The 20,933-nt window shown below is 39.5% G+C and overlaps 1 protein-coding gene across 3 annotated transcripts in view; it reads right to left on the bottom strand.

Moving 5' to 3' along the window:
• The window catches only part of NBEA (neurobeachin), a 355,514-nt gene that overhangs the window by 216,470 nt on the left and 118,111 nt on the right, over positions 1-20,933 (bottom strand). For 2 of the 3 annotated variants that reach the window (XM_081004034.1, XM_081004035.1), the window contains exons 33-34: positions 16,223-16,350; positions 7,504-7,565 (exon numbers count right to left, since the gene is read on the bottom strand). In XM_081004034.1, coding sequence (XP_080860160.1) covers positions 7,504-7,565; positions 16,223-16,350 — 190 coding nt within the window. Of the gene's footprint in view, positions 1-7,503; positions 7,566-16,222; positions 16,351-18,732; positions 18,787-20,933 lie in introns of all 3 variants that reach the window. The other variant, XM_081004033.1, reaches the window with a different exon arrangement.

Here is a 20,933-nt window from a genome sequence, read left to right as displayed (position 1 = left end):
CACTATTATTAATTCTATCCATTTCCCTTTCATTCTCTTTCCCCTGTGAAGTCAAACTGAAAAATTACTCAGTGGCTATCTTCTCACCCAATAATTCCTGAGATACAGCATCATTCAAGAGCATTTGGCAGGAACTGTGGCAACTGACCGGGGGAGATCATATTTTGGTGGCATCAATCCTCCCCCCACCGTGATAGCTGCATCTCGGGCAATCTGGTTGGCAGGATTTTTACAGCTAATTAGGTTGAGACTTACCCAATCAGTACATATATTAAGAGATATCATAATATCATGACCTGCTGACTAGAGATGGAAGGATTTATCAATTTTTTGGTTGAATAATTGCATCACAAAATTCAGATAAGTGTGAATTTTGAAAGATGGCTGTTTCAGTTCAGTTTTGAAAAGTGAAAATTTGAAAGATTCGCTTTAAAATTCAAACCAAGTCAAATTTCTCCCCCATCCCTACTGCTGGCTTGATAAATCATAACTACTAGGCGCAAATACACACCTTGACTAATGGAACACTTTCACCTCTTGAAGTAACATCACCTTTTGACTTGACAATATCACAAATCTTGTTATTTAGAGGGTGTAAATTTTATGTGTTCTTTGTTTCTCCACGAATAAAGGCTTAATAAAATACTTAAGATTTGCCTTTAGGTTTCAGAAGCACTTGTCTAAACCATATAAATCTCCTGCCACTTAGCTCTACCAAGCTTAAGATTATATGCATTGGGATGATTAATTGTGCATGACCTTTACATCATTCCAAAGTACTCCTGCTTGCATTATCCAAGTGTCTTTAACTAGCTGGAGCTAAATATGTGGCAAAACCTTATTTTAATTTTATTTGTTAAACAATTTCTAACTCATTCAATCCACTTTCAGACCTAGTGCCAGTACCGAAACTGCCTTGCTTGATGAATGATCTGTGCAATGGGAAGGACACAGGACTGCAGTCCTGCTAATCCCATACCATCAACCACAGCATCCTTCTAGATAGGTGTCAAATCAGTGTTTGAGATCAGTAATGGAATAGTTGAGGTTTGATCACTGGGAGCTTAATCCCAATACAGAGGCACTCTTGATGGATACTTCACCTGTTCAGGGAGAGTTTTTGTGTGTGGGTGTGTAGCATCTGTGCTAAGGAGTATCTCTCACTAGCCAAGACTGCTATGGCTATTCACGTTCTGATCACCCTAGAGTATATAGACTATTGTAATGTGTTGTCAAAATACAGCCACTAGGCTACAGACTGGAACCATTCATGGGGATATCTCACTATTTAAACAGGTCCACTGGCCCCCTGTCAATTATGTGCCACTTTGAAAGTCTAGTTTGGGACCTGGATACATGAAAGAATGCCTTCTCTCACAATCACACAAATATGCCCAGTTTTCATTCTGTATGTTATTGGGCTTCCAACTCTCTGTATCGCCAGTCAACATAGCCAGTGGTCAGCAATTGTGGGGGTGTAGTCCAGCAATATCTGGGGGACCACAGGTTCCCCATTCCTTTTAAAAACAGCAAATCAGAGAGTCCCAAAGTCTCATTATGGGGGGGACGGACTACTTTAACCTAACATCTAATAAGAATGAAGGGAAGGAACTTAGGGAGCGAGTTAGACACTTGTGGTGCTACTGCCACAAGGAATAACCATTCACTACATTCCAGTCAGCAGAGATACCTGGAACAGGGCCTATGAAGAAGATCTTAAAGTACAGCTAAGTTTATATGAGAAAATGAGGTATCTGAAGTATCTTGAAATTAGACAATTTATGTCTTTATAGGTAAAAAAAATGCAGCTAGTTAGTTGCCTGTTCACGATATGGTTGCACTCCCTCCAAAGGAGCAGGTGTACAGTCTACATTGCTATTGTTGGAGGCCCAAATGCCTTAGCAGTTACAAAAAAAATCAGGAGTAAAAATACAAGATTGTTGTTACCACAAATAAACAGTAACTGAATAGTTGAGGTCCTCACATTCAGTTCTTGGGTGATGTCAACAGACATGGGCATCTAAACTCATTTGTGTGTGATTTTGTTCCCAGTGCTGCTTCTGAACACATCAGTAGCCACCTTCCGACCCAGCGGAAGTTTCAATTGACTCCCCATAGGCTGCCTCACAGTAATCTTAAAGTACTCTACTCTGGATGCCTCTCATTATGATGGCTGGCAATCCAGGAAAGACTGCAGCTGGCATATCAATCTAAGCAGGTAAAATGTGCTCTTAAGCGCGATCACTACCTGAGCATCCAGATATAGCACTGGATCCAAAATCACTGTATACAAGATAAGACAAGCTGCATTGAGTTTAGATGCTTTAGATCAATTACTGTTTATTTTTGGTAACAAGGATCTTTTGTGTTTTTTCCATTAAATATCAGGTCCATTTCTAAATATATTTTCCACAATGCAATTTTTCCTTTTCATTTGTCGTAGTTAATGGAGATAAAGGTGATACTATTTAAAGATCAACGTTTTAAAGCCACTGTTCTAAACACTTATTCTTTACTTATGCAGTTATTTTAAGTACCTATTGACCACAGCTTTTTGTAAAGACATAGTTTCAAAACAGTAACTTAGCTCTTGGGCTGAAGTTCTGTTTATGTTCTCCTCCCTATGAGGGTCTCATAGGGACTCTCATCTGTTAACTATAAAGAAATCATTTTTGCTTGTTACAAGTCAAATCCCTCTTCATCAATCCTCAAGCAGTGCCTCTAGGGTGATCATGTATTCAATGTATAATATCTGAAAGTAAACATGTTCCTAAGGAAAACGATAACAGTATCTCCCCTGCCCCGCCCCCTGTGCTGGTCCTTCATTTAAAAGCCTTCAGTCAAGATCTCAAGATTATGGGCTTCGTGAAAGTTACATCACCAGAACATAAAAGTCCCTTTTGGTTAATCAGAAAAGTCAAATGTTCTTGGGAAAACGTTATGCATATTTAAGCTAAATGTGTTTTAGAGTTTTAGGTCCCAAAATAGTTTCACTCTGTTCCCTGATTAGTCACTATATTGAAAAATATAAGTGAACAATCTGTATTAAAGAATGAGACCTTTATTTTCTAGTTAAGAAAACAAAAACTACTGGCAGATACAGTACAGTTTTGTAGAAAGATGAAGACTCACAAGATCTAGCCTAATGCAGTGAGTACACCAGTATTCTGAAGAGGGGACTTGTAAAACAATCTGGAAATAGTTAGATGCTATTGTCGTTCTTAAAGAGAAAAGGAACCATTACTGAAAACCAAATCTGCTCTGTATCAAAGAAGGAGCTATACTAAAAAAGAGAAGAAAAGAAATTTAAGAGAAACTTCATGGTTTATTTGAGAAATCTGCCACAAAACAGTATCACAGATGTGATAAATAAAACTAGGCTATAGGGAACAAAGACCAGCTAATAAAGGGCAGTTCTTGTCAAAAACAACATCTTAATCCCACCCACCCCTGAAAATTAACTTAATTCAAATGCATTGAACATGTCATTACATATTATGAATTTTCCAGAGGACCACTGTAGCTGCAATAACCAAAATCAATCTAATTTTAACCTCACGTTCATATGTGTGAAATGCAGTGTGTTAACACAAATGAAGGGAAGCTATTAAAAAGGGACAATAGCAACCAAAATGCAAAGAAACAACAGCCATTTCTCAGTGCCAAATAACGCAGTATCCCTTTAGGAGTTTCCATAAACCTTAAAGCGAATTTTTCACAAAGACTAAATTCCTCTGGGGAAACAGACTTGATTGCATATCCTTCGGAGTCTAAAAACCTGCCCATATGAACTGAATTATCCATGACATGTACCTTCAGACGTTTGTAATGTGATATTTCATGTAAATTTAGACCATACCTTGGACATGAGCCGCTGGCAATGTTAAGTTTATTCAGGAGCTCAGATAAGAAAAAAATTCTGACATCCTTGCTAATCTGTAGTCGTTAACATGGAATTTCCAACATAAAGAGCATAAAAGCATCTAATTTGCTGTAGCAAATGAAAGGAAAACAAACTTTGCATTTCCCTTTCCTTTTTCAGAGTCTACTGTTACCCTAGTTTATGCAAACAAAATATTTTCAAAAGCCTTCTCGGTCATCTATCTTTTTGAAGATAGATACTTCAAACTCTTACATCAGACTGCAAAATGTAATTAATTTAGAACATAAAATCAAAACTACTCTTGTTCTCAAGCACTGTCTAAAGGTACCTGTATCACAAAATGGGGAACTTAACACAGGGAGACTACAAATATCAATTGGAAATGAAGGTTTTAATGAAGTAGGGAAGGTAGTAAACAGTATTTCCATTTTAGAGAAATATCAGCTATGTTTCCAAGAAAATACCCATCTTCATTTGATTCATCATTTTGTATGACTAGAATGTTGGACAATGAGCTGTGAGACCAAGCTTTGAATCCCCACTCAGCCTAACCATCCTTACAGGGTTCTTGTGAGGAAAAAAGGAGGAAGGAAGAACTATGATGTCCTTGGAGGAAAGGTGAAATACAAATGTTAACAATAAAGTAATGCACTTTGCAACTAGTTTTCTCTCCACATCTCAACTAAGTTTGCAGGGTGACTGATTATCACAATATTTTAATTAATTAGCAGTGCAATCCAGCACCGGTCTACTCTGAAAGAAACCACACTGAGCTCAGTGGGATTTGTTGCCAGGCAAGTGCATATAGGAAGAACTGTTTACTTAGAACAATGATGAGAAACCTGTGGCCCTCCAAATGTTGTTGGAATGCATAGAAGTTGATTAAGCATCTATGTTGTAGTAGATTAGTAAATTAGTCTCTAATATGGAAGTGTCTTTCATACGGGCAGTTGTTCCTCCAATAGCTGGAATTCAGTACCAACCCACCTTCCAAATTCCAGTTCTTCTTTGGACAGTATGGACTAGGTTGTTGTTTCCAGAACAACCTTATCACAACCTGAAGAACCTGAATCATGAGTTATGCTTAATCATAATCATAATAAAAAATAGCTGCTCTATGGGTCATCACTTTTCTAAAAGCTGGTAAAGCTATTGGTTTTGAGGGACTGGGAACTTTGTGAAATCTCTCTGTTGAGTTTTTATTTTATTTTACTTTCATCATTATAGTATTTTATCACTGTTGCACAGCTGTGTAACACTTGGATTTTGACTTTATTGCGGAACTTTGGTTCAGGATAGGGTGAAATTCAAATAAAATAACAGTGGTAATAAAAACAAGTATCAGGAAGGCTATTTTTCAGATTGCAAGCTCCTTGGAGCAGGAACCTCTTATAATCTGTTAATTTCCATGATCACTAATGATGCCAAATAAATAAAATAAAAAAACCATGGCACCATTGAAAGTGATTATTATGATCTTCCACCAGCCATAAAATATAGCACCCTACCTTACACATCTTTCCCTCCCAAAGGCCGTTGGGATGGTGAAGGATCTTCTACAGTGCTTGTCTAAGACATTTTGCTCCCTGAGGTGCAGGAAAAGATGGTGCCTCTTCGTATTTCACATACATAAACTGATTAGACTGACAGATGAACCTTAATTCAACACTGCTAATGGAGTAGTGTTCTCCTCCACATCTGAAGCGTGTTTAGGGGCACGATGTCAAGTCCTCCAGTAAAGGATAATGGCCAGGGAACTTCAAAGCAACATCAAGGTGGCTCCTACACCAGCATCTCTTGCTGAGGCAGCTGCCTCACTTTACCTAATACCAAGGTCAGCCCTGCTCTTCAGAAAAATATGGAGTATAGGATACCAAGTACCAACTCCACAATCAAAAAAGTTTTCTTAAATTCTGTGTACCTGTATTTCATTCCTATTTTTGTGAAATTTTGAATAAAATATATGCTTTGATACCTGGGGCTGAGGACTGGGAGAAGTGAAAAGGGAATTAGGTACCCATCCACCTAACATTGCCTTTCAAACCATAAAATAAAAAACACAGTGTAGCTTTGTTTGTTGCATAGCTCCACTACAATGCTTAAAAGACAAAAATAACAAAGGAGCTTAAATTTCTCACTCTTCCCCTCAATCAATATTTGAGGCAAGTTACATCTCTAGAGTCCTTAATGGCAGGAATTCCTGGAGCCAGCAAATGAGTAATGTTAAACCTATGATTAGATGATGAGGCCATCAAAACACACTAGACCCTAATGCTGCATTCCACTTTATCCTTGTGAAATGCAGTTAAAACAAAGAGAACGTAAGAAGGTACTGGGAGTTATTCTCTCGCTCAAGAATCTGCCTATGAACTGCTTGTTAGAGAACTCGGGGGACTAAAAGAATATTTTGCTATTTCCCATGAATTAAGGACTTAAACTTTAGGTAACAAATTTTCCAAGTTCTCTCCAGGAGATGTTTTGAAGCTCAACCATTGGTGAGAAGTCCTGCTACGGATGTCTTTTCTTTATCACAAATCCACTCTGCTCACAACAACAACAACAACAAAAGGCTCAGTTGTTTCCTCACAGAATCCAAAGGAAAGTGCTACCAATCAACGAGCAAAGAGCAGGTAAGAGGGTGAAATACCTAAAACTAGGCATAATTGGCATTAACTTTCAACTCTGAATATTGCTAAAACATTTGAATCATTCATAGGCACAGAACTGATGGAAAAGGAGACAGAGCTAAGACTATCTAAAAAATCAGAAGGAAGTATACAATTAATGTCAATTGATTATATTCACAAAAATAACTTTATACGTGAATTTTGTACTTTGGAATACATGTACTGTTTAAAACTGATCATAGAAAGAGAGAGATTTAAGTAATATATGGGGGAGAAATGAATATGCTTATTGAATTAGTAGGAGATAAAAGGACAGTTTATCTTCCAGTACTTTAATGTTAAAATCCGTATTTATTGTCCAATTAGAACTAAAAACAAAATCTCACATCCCAATGTCTTTTTTGGATTTCCTTTTTTCCCCAGGCTCAGAAATATGCCTTGAAGTGTGCTAACCCCCTCCCCACCCTGTGGTTCCTGTGTTTCCTGGATTCTAGTCCATTTAAAAGATACCCAGTTATATTTCCCTGCATCCAGGATTCAGTAGCCTACTGTATCTCATATTATTTTATCAATGGTATTTCAAATATAGCACCAAACTCTAAATGGCTTGCAAAGTAGACTGCACAAGCAATACTTCCAAAGAGAAATATACTAGAACAAGCAAAATAAGCTGTCCATTTGCAAGATTTTTATTTAATGCTGAACCATCCATTAGTATTTAAGACTGGAGTTACCGGCCAATCCATTTATCCAGTTACTAATGCAATTTTAATTAAGCTTTATAATGAAATATTAGAATGTATTTTTAAAGCCATAGGTTTTATATCTGTGTGCTTCAGCGGGACTGTGAATGCTTGTATGGGTACTGATGCAAGAAAAATAAGGGTCTTCCTCTTCAAAAATGTTACGGTGATAAACATTACACTGCATTTTGGTATGATGGCGCTGTCAACAGAACAAGTATTATATTGCTAAAGCCATGAATAATCTTACCTGTGAACAAAGAAGCATAACAAGCTCAACCACTGAGGTGCTAGACTTCATGCAAACGAGGCCTGTAACAAAGGTGAAAACAAACGTTCAGTCTATAAATATAAATAATAAAACTTGTTTTCCCACCCCCTTCAATATGGAGCAATCTAGTAAATAATTCTTAGCAACAATCTAAATCAGTATTTATTTGTGACCCAATCATATTAATGCTTACTCAGAAGTAAGTGCTATTAAGTTCAAATGTGCTTACTCCTAAGGAAGTATGCATAGGATTACAGACCTCTATTATTATCTCCCACATATCCAGAGGACTAAAAACAGTTTATTGTTATGAGTATGTACCCTGTTTTGCAGTGCAATACATTTTAATTACATTTTTGTTGTCTAGATAAAAACACACTAGAAATAGTCTTATGTGGCATGAGAGAGAGAGAGAGAGAGAGAGAGGGAGAGAGAGAGAGAGAGAGAGAATGAATATTCCTGGGTGCTGCAGGAGCCTCCCACCCCCCACCCAATGCTGATCCAGAGTGCACAGGAAGCAACTGAACTCCCACAGACCAACATTCTCATCCCACTCTCATTTTGCTTGTAGTGTCACACTTCAAGTTATTTCTAATGATCAGTTGTGTTGGTCTATCTAAAAGCTCCCAAATGGAAGCTTCTTTGGTGGCAAGATATTGGGCCCATGCCCCCTTGCAGTAGAGATAAATATCTCATTTTAATTCTTACTGAGTAATCAGAGTATCTTGCCACGTCTAGCAAGTTTCAGCTTTCTAACTCACATGGGATTAGTGTATGTGGATTGGTATATAACAGGGATGGGGCTCTTCTGACCCATACGTTGAAAGAGGATATCCAGGCCATGCCTATGCCATGCCCTTCACAGTCTTCCTTGAATGCTTTTGCCTGGCTGATATATTCTTGAACTGTGGTAGTGCCTCTCACTTGCCTGAATGCAGACATAGGAGTGTGAGATGCCCTGGTGTGACTAAAATGTAGCATACTATACTAAGGGGAAAGGCTTATCAGTTGCTCCACCCATTTTTGCTAACACTTACTATTTCACCCCAATACATGGCTGACTTTGTGCTGATGTGTTGGCCTCTAGTAAGAGATAAATGATGCAGTCCAACTTTTGACTATTAATGTGTTTTTAAAATGTACAATTTTTGGACTGTTTTAGTAAGCAGAGGCTCCAAATTTCAGCATTCTAACTAATGAGTCCTGCTTTGTAGGAAAAACGTACAGTGCCATAGAATTTCCTGGATTAGACATCTTAAACATTTCAAGTTCTTAGCCATGTGCAGTATCTCCAAAATTTCATTATGTGAACAACAAAAATATGAGTTTGTTAATTGTAACATGTCAAGCCCTTTTAATAGATGACAGAAATTAACATACACTGGTTAGGATATCTTCCCATCATTACATTCTACATTCTCCATCCATAAATAAATAAAAAAATCCGTATTTATAGTAAACAGAAGGCCGCACAATATATTTCAAGTAGTCAGAGAGAATGAAGATCTATTTCTTAATATAACTAGCCTGCATCAGATTGGCTTGGAAATAAGCTGAGCCATGCCCCGAAAAAGAAAATCAGGAAATGGCTCGGTTCATTTACGAGTCAATACAAATTTGACCTTCCCTCTTATTTGAAAGTCAGGGATCGCTTGAAAGCCTCCCAGAGTCCTGGCTATCTTATGACAGCCACACAAAGCATTTGACATAAATAGTCTGCACAGATGAAAACTGCTGGTGATGGGGGAAAAAATCCACCCTGCTAGAGGACTCTTGGGGAAAGATGGTCCTTGGTGGGTGGCAAGCTCCTACCCGCAAGCACTTTTAACAGCTGTAGCTGTCAAAATTAGCCAAGGATTTTGGAGGCCTTTCCAGTCCTTGACTAATCCCAATGTTTTTGGTTTAGGTTCCCTATGGGGTTTCTCCTAACTGTGCAAAGATGTAATTCTAAGGCTTGAAGGCTGGTTGAGTACCGGGGTGGTAGGATGGGGCAATTATGCCAGAAGAAGAACTGTGGGGTGTTTGCACTGATTGCCTCTTTTCTGATGAGAACGTCGTTGTTGTTTAGTCGTTTAGTCGTGTCCGACTCTTCGTGACCCCATGGACCAGAGCACGCCAGGCACTCCTGTCTTCCACTGCCTCCCGCAGTTTGATCAGACTCATGTTTGTAGCTTGGAGAACACTGTCCAGCCATCTCGTCCTCTGTCGTCCCCTTCTCCTTGTGCCCTCCATCTTTCCCAACATCAGGGTCTTTTCCAGGGAGTCTTCTCTTCTCATGAGGTGGCCAAAGTATTGGAGCCTCAGCTTCACGACCTGTCCTTCCAGTGAGCACTCAGGGCTAATTTCCTTAAGAATTGATGTGTTTGATCTTCTTGCAGTCCATGGGACTCTCAAGAGCACCATAATTCAAAAGCATCAATTCTTCAGCGATCAGCCTTCTTTATGGTCCAACTCTCACTTCCATACATCACTACTGGGAAAACCATAGCTTTAACTATACGGACCTTTGTTGGCAAGGTGATGTCTCTGCTTTTGAGAACGTTACAAGTCCCTAAAGCTCATGTCTCATGTGCCAAGGCAGCTACGCAAAAGCTCTAAATTCATCTTTTTTATTTAAATGTATTTATAAAATGCTTAATATTTTTAATTTTTCTAAATAGTGTACAGGAGTTTGTGTGTGTGTGTGTGTGTGTGTGTGTGTGTGTATCTAACAAAGCAGAGCTTAAAAAACCCTTTCAAATACAAGTGCTATAGGTCTCCTTATAGGAAAAGGCTAGGTGGAAAGTAATGTTCACTTTGCTTCATACAAGCCCTATATGAATGACTTAAAAGCTAAACTAACAATGATAGGATGACAAACGTGTATTTTTTTGAAAATGAAATATGTTCCTTTAGTAAAAATCATTGCTTGTAGCTCTAGGTTCAATAGGTATGGTGAAGAAGCAAATTGATTTAAAATGGCGTGGATGAAAAGCCACTGAAGATAAAACTGTTTCTACAAAATAATACGTATATTTATTGCAGGTAATGGATAAATGTGCTTTTGTGCCCATTTTGCTAACAACCCCATCTTATTGTACAGCAAGACAGGACAAGCTGTAGGAAGCTGCTAGCATTCTACTCTATCAGATTTACAAGCAGACAGTTAATTAATAAAATAAGAAGTAGATGTAAAAATCTCATTTAAAGAGACAATTGCTGTAATTGATCAGCTTTTCTCATGCTCAAGAGCTGAAGGATCAAAAAGATTAATGGGACACTTATCACCTGCAAACCACATCAACTATTAGACATCTGACAAAAAGAGCTAAGCAGAAGGCATTACAGCTAAAGCACCCACAATTAGCATGATCTACTACACTGCAAGGCCCAGATTCAGGTAGGTAGCCGTGTTGGTCTGACGCAGACGAAATAAATTAAAAAATTAAAAAATTGTCCAGTAGCACCTTAGAGACCAACTAAGTTTGTTCTGGGTAGAAGCTTTCGTGTGTATGGTGCTTCCTATTCCAGTCTGAACTCTTCTCACTTCTGCCCCTTTAGTTTCTGCCAAAGCAAGGAAGAGAAAAGTCCGAACACTCCCCACCAACTGCCTAGTGGGAAGGACCTTGCCTTGATTACTATTAAATATTTTAATATAATTTTTGATTTAAAAATAGGTAATTTAAATGTTCCTTATAGATCACTTGAGAAGGATCTGTATCCTCAAAAATGAGATACAAACTAACAGTACAGTGGTACCTCGGGTTACAGATGCTTCAGGTTACAGACGCTTCAGGTTACAGATGCTTCAGGTTACAGACTCCGCTAACCTGGAAGTAGTACCTCGGGTTAAGAACTTTACTTCAGGATGAGAACAGAAATCATACGGTGGGGGCGCGGCAGCAGCAGCAGGCCCCATTAGCTAAAGTGGTACCTCAGGTTAAGAACAGTTTCAGGTTAAGAACGGACCTCCAGAACGAATTCAGTTCTTAACCCGAGGTACCCCTGTAATACATATATAAAACTGTCTGCTAATGGCACAATGACCTGTATTAACTCTGAACTGGGGGGAGGGGGGAATGCTGCTTTCCAATGCTGCTTTTTTATGCAATGTGGCATCTGAAGAGCTTTCTGTTAGCAAAGTGCTCAGCCCTTGACTCCAGAAGTTTTGCCCTACCGGCTCTGGCCTTTGCAAAAGCACGAAGGAAGCAAACCTTGACACAGATTGGCTACCCTCCCTAATGTGAGATAAATTCACTATTGACTCAGAGGAGACCAGAGTGCTGGATATTGTTGAAAAATGCCCTGGGGTGCCCCTGCAGCCCCCAAACTCCGAGCGTCCACCGATATGTGCAGCTCTAGAAAAGGCATTTCCTTTCTTCTCCAGTGAGCTTCAGCAACATATATCAAATGATATATGCACACTAATCTTCTAGCATAACACAGTAAGAAGCACGAGACATCGTAGAGCTAATCTACGTATTGATTTACACACTATGTACAGACAAATGATTCATGGTGTCCTTTCTCTCCAGCTCCGAGAGAAGAACAGACAGAAGTAAAAGCAAAAGTACAGTATAATAGCTAATACAGCGGACGAGATAAGACTATCTTCTGTTCCCACACTCTTCCCAGACAGGCATGTGATTTACACCAATCTCATCTGCAGCATCGGAGGTGTGAATACTAACAGATATATGGTAATGCCTAAGTATACCTGATCTATTTGCCAACTGCCAACATGAGCATACACTTCTATCTGGTCATTAATTACCCTGGCAAGACACATGTGTCCTTTCCAGTTGGGAGTGCCCCAAAGGTAACCTTATCAATAGCTATTTGCAGATCCTCCACCTTTGCAGCACAAGAAACTCCACAGGTATCCAGCCATAGGAGTCAACTCCTAGGGGCTGAGGTCACTTACTCCCCTCAATAAAATACTTGAGAGGGCTACCCCCCCCCCAAGTTGATGGACGCTGCCATTCAAATGGTATGTGTGTGCCATGTCTTGTGGTCAGTTTTTGGGTGGGACTTACCTGGGCCTCCCCAATATTTTATTCAAGTTGGCACCCATGTTATTCAAGTACCCACCCATGTTGTGCTTGGCATTCAAGTCCAAATGTGGAATAGATTTAAGGAACCTTGCCTTTATTAGCTCCTGAATCTCATATTGCCTGATCATTCTCTTACCTCTAAGTGCTTAACATACTACCGTTTTTCTTTAAAATATCCTTTCCTTTCCCTAGCCCCAGCCTCAGTCTATTTGTCTCAGGTAAACCATCCCTTCAGGAAACAAGTCTTATTTGCTTGTTCTCAATATACCATGTAGTGCAGCCCACTACGCTGAGTCACCTAGAAATTCAGGTCACTGCTTGACCTCCTTGGCACTTTCAGGGCCAACTGCTCCAATCCCAGCTAGTTTACATCACTGCCTCTTATGCCCCACTCTCCTGCCTCTCCTCCATGTTAGTCAAGAACACTGAGGAGATACAAGCGTTATGTTCTTCCTTGAGGTAATCTTGTTTTAGAAATATATCAGGCGTTTGTTTATGGGATGTGACCTTTTAAATCATAATGGCTTGGAGTCAGGTTTATTTGAAAGATCGCCTACTTTGACATGTAGCTATTCAAACCTTGAGATCTTCCAAGAGAGTCCATTCCACTGTTGAACAGCTCTTATAGTCAGAAAGTTCTTACTGATACTTAGTCAGAATCTCCTTTCTTGTAACTTGAAGACATTGGCTCAGGTCCTACCCTCAGGAGCTGGAGAAAACAAGCTTGCTCCATCTTCCATGGGGAACTGGGTTCGTGTCTCTGCTCCTCCACATGCAGCTGCTGGGTGACCTTGGGCCAGTCACACTTCTTTGAAGTCTCTCAGCCCCACTCACCTCACAGAGTGTTTGTTGTGGGGGAGGAAGGGAAAGGAGAATGTTAGCCGCTTTGAGACTCCTTAAAGGGAGTGAAAGGCGGGATATCAAATCCAAACTCTTCTTCTTCTTCTTCTTCTTCTTCTTCTTCTTCTTCTTCTTCTTCTTCTTCCATGTAACAGTTCTTTAGATATTTGAAGATGGCTATCATAGCTCCTCTCTGTCTCCTCTTTTCCATGCTAAACCGCTCAGCCATTCCTCATAAGACTTGCTTTCCAGACCTTTCATCATTTTGGTTAAGCTCCTCTGCACACATTCAAGCTTGGGTGATATACACATATAGTTTCATAATGAATCTTTATCTAGGATAATTTCACCCCATGAAATTCCCAGAGTTTGTCTCAGCAATGTCTCCTTCATGACCTACATCTAACCCTGTTCAGATCGCATTGAATAATTGATACCTCATAACAAGAAGGATAACATGACATGTACTTCAGAGACAGCTGGGCACAGACTGCTACTATCCAAAAGGCAGAACATTTAGAAGTATTTAGGTCAGGATTTCTTTTAAAAGGCATTTCAAGAGCTTAGAGCTTTCTTTGAACATCAAGGCGTAATAACTGTCTTTTGGTTTTCTCTGTCACACAGATATCATCTACTCCAATACAAGTTCCTTAGCTGTGTCCTGTTAGATGAATCAATGAAGCTAAAAATTAGGGATGAATGAATATACTCCGTTCATGTAAGACCCATTTGAGTTCAATGCAGTTTGGGTTCCATTGGAGTTTACAATTGCAGACCAAGTCCACCCCTCAGCCAATCCCACTTGCCTGCCTCCTTACCTACAACTAGTCTTAATATATGGTATTCGCTGGCATCTTCCTCCTCCTTAGTCTCAATGTTGCTTCTGTAGAACTTGAAAGCATAGAAGAAGATAGGGACTAAACTAGAATAAGTGGCTCTGCCTGTTACTGAACCCAGCTCCACATACTGTTGGGCTCTATGCCTTCTGCCCTACCTGCCCCAATGGGTACCAGCCACCCTACTGAAGAGAGAACAGAATGTGTTCCAATTAATCATCAGTAAGGGGGTTATTCTGGTGATTCCACACCGCCCCCCCCCCAAGAATGTCTGACCTTATAAATTTCCTGGTACAGTGGTACCTCTGGTTAAGAACTGAATTCGTTCCGGAGGTCTGTTCTTAACCTGAAACTGTTCTTAACTTGAGGTACCACTTTAACAAATGGGGTCTCACACTGCTGCCGCACCACCACCGCACGATTTCTGTTCTCATCCTGAAGTAAAGTTCTTAACCCAAGGTACTACTTCCGGGTTAGCGGAGTCTGTAACCTGAAGCATTTGTAACCTGAAGTGTTTGTAACCCGAGGTACCACTGTATTAGTTTGAGACCACAATTTCTTGCTATGATGGACACTACCTTACAAACAAGATATTGAAGTTCAAAGTAACCTGCTGATTTAAAATACACAGATACAAATTATAAGACATAAATAAAAAGACACATTATCTTTCAGATTTTAGATATGTCTGTTTATTCAAGTATCAGATGCAACTGCACTACAATGGATTGTTAAGATCTGCTACTATGCATTGCAGGTAAAGATTTTTCTGTCTCTAACTGGACATGGGACAATGCTTGAAGCAGATTGTGCTGCGACCAAAATGACCCCCCAAATCCTGTGGTAACAGCTGCTGCTTAGTTCCTCCTGTGTAGCGCTTCTTCCTCCCGCCCCAATCTCTCTTGTCAAACAGTATCTTCTGCCAAATAGCATGGAAATTGTCAAGACCCTGAGCACTGCCTCCACTGGAAGGCAAGCATGTTAATGTCTATTGTGAGCATCTCTTTAACCTTTCATCATTCACATTCAATCATTCCCTGAACCTGACTGCAGGCATACTTATGTAATACGGCACCTCTTCAGGTATATTTAACTAAACAAGATTTTTTGTATAGGAAGCATTCAGTATTCTAGAGAGTACAGAGGCTGGAAAGCCACATTCAGGTATGCCATTTCAGCACACATCTCTTATGTCAGCCTCAAGTAACACAATGAAAAGCCCTGCAGAGCATATGCATCAAATTCCATTGAGCTATAGAGAATACACACAGTAAGCAGAATCCACGTTGTTTCTGCTTATGACAGAACTAGCACTGTATGCAATTGAAAAAATATATCCCTGCTGTGAAATTTATAATAAAATTTAATTTATGGATTTCTTTTACATTATCAGCTACTGCGGCAAGTGCTCGAGAAGGCCTATTTCAATATATCTCTATATAAAAGTTAACTGAGATAATTAGCAAAGATAAGCAGATACTCAGTTACTTCATTAACTGCCTGGTGTCAATGAATTCTCAAATGTAACTGGCTATTTTTTCCCCAGTCCCTGTGAAAAATGAGAGAATGGGTGGTAAAATGTGTAAAGTGATGGATGGGGGAGGAATCAAAATTTCACATATACAAGCATAGGCTCTGAACTGGTGGTGATTGACTGTCATGGACCGTTTGGGTGCAGAGGAATGGTGGCTACAGGTAGTGGTTAGTGAGAGGAGAGTTTAACCACAATTCTAGTTGGAACAACACACAAAGCTGAACCTTGGCCTAGCTTCCAAGGACAGGGTAGAACAAAGCAGCTGCAATCTCCTCTTTGGGAGCCAACAAGTTTGCACTAAGCCACAGTTTAGCTCAGTGTTACATGTGAAGATGGCCAATGCATCGACACCAGATAGCATATATGAATTATGTTGGAATTGAAAAATTGGTCGAGATGTCATAATTGCAAGCTCTACTTCTTTAAAAGAATGAACAATAATGATAAAGTATTACCTTCTATTAGAAGCTCTTGTCCGTGACTGCCCAGCAGAGTACGAGACAGGAAAGGGGCAAAATCCACAAAGATTTCCCGAAGGAGTGGGGCCACTTTTTCCAAAGCTCTCTCAAGCTTTGCAGTGATGCTGTTGAAAACAAAGTACATTGTGTCTAGAAATACAAGCAACGCAAGATATCACACAACTTATTGATGCTTCCCAGAATTTGAGGGATGTACATATCCACAGTTAAAATCAATGGGTCTACACTATTACTTAGCTAGATATCACCCACAGTAATTAAAATAATTTAAGCTAATACAGCAACACAGGTATCACCAAAGTGACAAAACCTCCTGCATCATAATATGTTATATATACTAAATAAATCAGAATTTATCATTTTCTATTTTCCTCAAAAGAGATAATATATGGATATGTCTGCCCTTCATACTGATGCATTTATACCATATAAGCAATTTAAAGTTTAATCCATTTTGTGTGTGAGTGCTAAACTTTATTCGGAAAAACCTTAGTCATGATTTCTTTGAAATTAGTCCTCCCAAGTTCAGTTGCACCCATTTCATGTTAAGTTATACTCAGCATTGCAGCCTTGATTTTCTTAGGCCACTTGACTAAATGCTGGGCTTTTCTTTAGCATGTGCTCAGGAGTGTGCAGTTAAGTTGGTTATTTATGCTAAAGTAAAGCAGTACCAGATTGGGAAAGTGCATGTAGACCATCCCCATCAGAGGTATTTTTGTTTTACGTCAAAAGACCCAAAAACCTAGCCATGGCCAGCATTTTGCATCTTGTGCCAGACACAAACATATCAGACATTGACCATTTCAACTTGTCAATCAGGTTTCTTTTTAAACATCAACAACACCACCTCAGGCAGTGCTATTTTTAAAGAAGAGTTTGCGATGGTTTATTAACTTGTTCAAATGTTAAAATCCCACAGTTTCTAATGTACAAATTAACTTAATTTTGCATTCTTTACAAGTGACATGACAAAGCTATTACAACTGTCCCATTCAAATAACCTTTCAAACATTGGGTCATCAATTATTGCTTTATTTATGCAGTGTATACATTGTATGTCCAGTTCCTAGTCTCATTTTCTAGTCTGATGTCCTTGCAAATCACAGCCAAAAAGTACTTTAGTTTTGTAAGACATATGAACTTAGAAGAAGAAGAGTTTGGATTTGATATCCCGCTTTATCACTACCCTAAGGAGTCTCAAAGCAGCTAACATTCTCCTTTCCCTTCCTCCCCCACAACAAACACTCTGTGAGGTGAGTGAGGCTGAGAGACTTCAGAGAAGTGTGACTAGCCCAAGGTCACCCAGCAGCTGCATGTGGAGGAGCGGGGAATCGAACCCGGTTCCCCAGATTACGAGTCCACTGCTCTTAACCACTACACCACACTGGCTACATTCCTTAGGAAGGAATGTAGAAAGTGCCTTATACCAAATCAGACCACTGGACCATCTAGCTCAGTTTTGTCTACACTGAAAGGCAGTAGCTCTCTGGGATTTCAGGCAGGGGTCATTTCCAGCCTTATATGGATATACCAGGGTTTGACCCTGGGAACACCTGCATACAAAGGACATGCTCTTCTTCTGAGCTACAGGCCTTCCCCATACTGTATTGTCTCTACCCACTCGATTGCTATGAATTGTACAAATATTACCAAACACTAAAGAGGGAGAAGCAAAGAGTAGTTAAGGAAAACACCATTTCATTAATTTTAAAGTTTATTTCCTCTTTTCCATGTGTTCTAGGCAGATTACAAATATATATAGTATAACAAAATGAATACAATCATTCATAAGGTTAATAAAACATGGCATGAACTGCTTCTTTAAATAGATAATGTTAACCAACTTGGAGACGGATATATTTGGGCTTCTTTTCATTATGTTGTTTGTTTAAATAACTATTAAATGGAAATAATTTATTAATAATGGCAAAATAGCCACTGCTAGGTACATCCTGTATGCTTTTAACCCAATAAAAAGGAAAGCAACTTTAAATTACCACTACCTATTAACAGTGGTGCAGAGAGGGCTGAATTTTGTGGCTGAAGGTGAGGCTCCAAATGCCTGGCTAGAGAGCAACAGATGAGGAGACAATGATGGCAAACAGACCAAGTGTCAACATGAGCATCTAAAGGGGTCCCAATAACACTGTTAAGTTGAGAGTCTAAAGTTAACTAGTTGCACCACTTCCCATAAGCTATCTACTATAAATGCAAAGCCATTTGACTTGTTTTTATGATGTAGCAGGTCACAGAAACTATGTATGCTTAGGACAGCTAAAGCAGAACTACAGATGATGCACATTTGTAGTTGGAGCTGACAGGCTCTCTGGTCATCTCTGCAGAACCACAAGTTTGCAAAACCACCCAGGACTGGCCTAGACAGTTCAAAAACTATATAATGTTCTTCTGTTAATATCTGAACTGTCCTGGATCCCCAGTGGCCAAGATTTCACATGCTTTTTTTGGGACTGGAAATTTATTTTTACCTTGAATATAGGAGCTCATCACAACTGGATAGTTTTTGGTGCATTTGTGAAACCCTAACATAAAAACAAAATAAAACAACTATTGCATATTTAAGAATCAGAAATAGATGTGAGAGCATTGTATCTACCAAAGGCCAGACTGCATTCCACCCGAGGAGGGGGGGGGTGTAATCCATGTGGAAACCACAGTAGATGGTTCAGGAAGACAGGTTTGGGGCGCAAAGCTATCAAGATGTTATCAGAAACTGCTGACCATTACCCCATGTGGTGAGCCATGTAACTGCAGTCTCTCCAGGTTTGAGGCCTTGTAAAAATAAGCCCAGAACTTGTATATCCCATAGTTACTTAGTCTCTGTTAGTAGGCAGTTCTATTAGTAGAACATAGGACTAAACTCAGTACTGAGCCAGGTCCCAGTGCAGTTGAGAATTCAAATGAGAAGACCAATCCACACCATAGGCTATCTATATTATTATTATTATTATTATTATTATTATTACTATTATTATTACTATTATTATGCCCTATACCCATAGATCTCAAGGCAGTTCTACATATAGCAGGAGACACGCTCAAGCCATCTCTCTTCCACTACAGTCATACCTCGGGATACCTCGGGATGAATACGCTTCAGGTTGAGCGTTTTCGGGTTGCACTCAGCGGTGACCTGGAAGTAACGGAACGTGTTACTTCTGGGTTTCGCCACTCGCACATGCGCAGACGCTCAAAATGACATCGCGCGCATGCGCAGAAGCAGCAAAACGCGACCCGCGCAGGAGCGTGTTACATTCGCTTCAGGATGCGAACAGGGCTCTGGAACGGATTCCGTTCTCATCCAGAGGTACCACTGTACTGCAATGCCATATCAGAAAGAGCATATTAATATGAGAACAGTCTCTTAAATATAAGCATTATTTATCTTTTTATCATCCTACAGGACTCAGCTATTCCACTGCTTAGCAATAGTCATCCTTACAAGAACAATCTTTAAAACGGCTAAGGGATTGCTGGATTATAATGGTGAAATGCCTGCATGCTCATGCCTGCAACTCTGTTTTATAGCCCTCCTAGAAAAGAGCATTATGAAGCAAATTGTGCAAAAACAATTCTCAGAAATTATCTGAGAGATAACCCAGCCCCACTGCTTCTGCCTTTCAGACTTTTTAGTAAATCAGTGAAGTCAGGGCTGTGATTAACATGGGAGTTGTTTTGGCACCAGGTTATTGGAATCCATGGGATCCTAAGAACTGCTGTTTTCCCCTCCCCTTTCCTGTACTTTTCTTTCCTGTTTCTGCCTCATTTTCAAGGCCTTGGGATCTCCACAGTTCTAAAGACCTACATTTTGTAACTTCATAATGTGAAAACTTTGCAAAGACGCTATGCAGGCGCTTATGTCCAGGCTCTCACGAAGAATTCAGTGTATAGTAAACTTACAATAAAATGGCATACACGTCTATTGAGAAGCAAATCTCTTTGTATTCAATGTTGCTTACTCCAAGCGAGGTGGGTACAAGATTTCAGCCTTGGCTTTTTTGTGAGGTTAGGGTCGAAAGGTTCATAGTGAAGGGGTCAGTACTGCTGCAAATAAAACATAACTTATAAGCAGCTTACTATGTTCAAAGTCAATTTATAAAGGAGGGGTTTAAAATCAAATCATACTTTTAACACAATTAAATTATTATTTAACAGAATTAAATTTATTCTATTACATTTTTAAATCCTGTTAGCTATTCACAATGGTTTTGCCATTAGGAAAATGGAAGCAGGTTTTATTTATTTTTTACTGTGCAATTAGGGAAAACACAGAATGTATTTTTTCCTAAACATTTTGCCTGTAAAGGTAAACCTGTAAAACAAAAACAAAAAAAATTAAATGGAGGCCCAGCTCCAGTGGCTACAGGCCTAAACTAACTCCTCTCAGGAATCAATCCAACCTGGGAATAAGCTCACCTGAACACGAGTGGGGCTTACACACAATATTTAAGCCAGATTGAAGCCTTGGAGTTATACTAATCTGAAGGGGGAGGTCCCAGAGAAAAATATTTTGCTTTCTAGTACAAAGACATATTACTCTGGTTAAAGAAACAAACATAAGATGTGAGTTCCCTTTCACATCCATTTTAGACCTCCTTCTGTCTTTTAACAACAATCAGGTGGAGAAGAGTAGGCTGAGAGTTGGTGACTGGCTCAAGGCAGGAAATGA

The sequence above is a fragment of the Podarcis pityusensis genome (genome assembly GCF_964106645.2).
Source record: "Podarcis pityusensis genome assembly, chromosome: 4".
In the NCBI taxonomy this organism is placed as follows: Eukaryota; Metazoa; Chordata; class Lepidosauria; order Squamata; family Lacertidae; genus Podarcis; species Podarcis pityusensis.
This window is presented reverse-complemented; position numbering and strand designations above follow the sequence as displayed.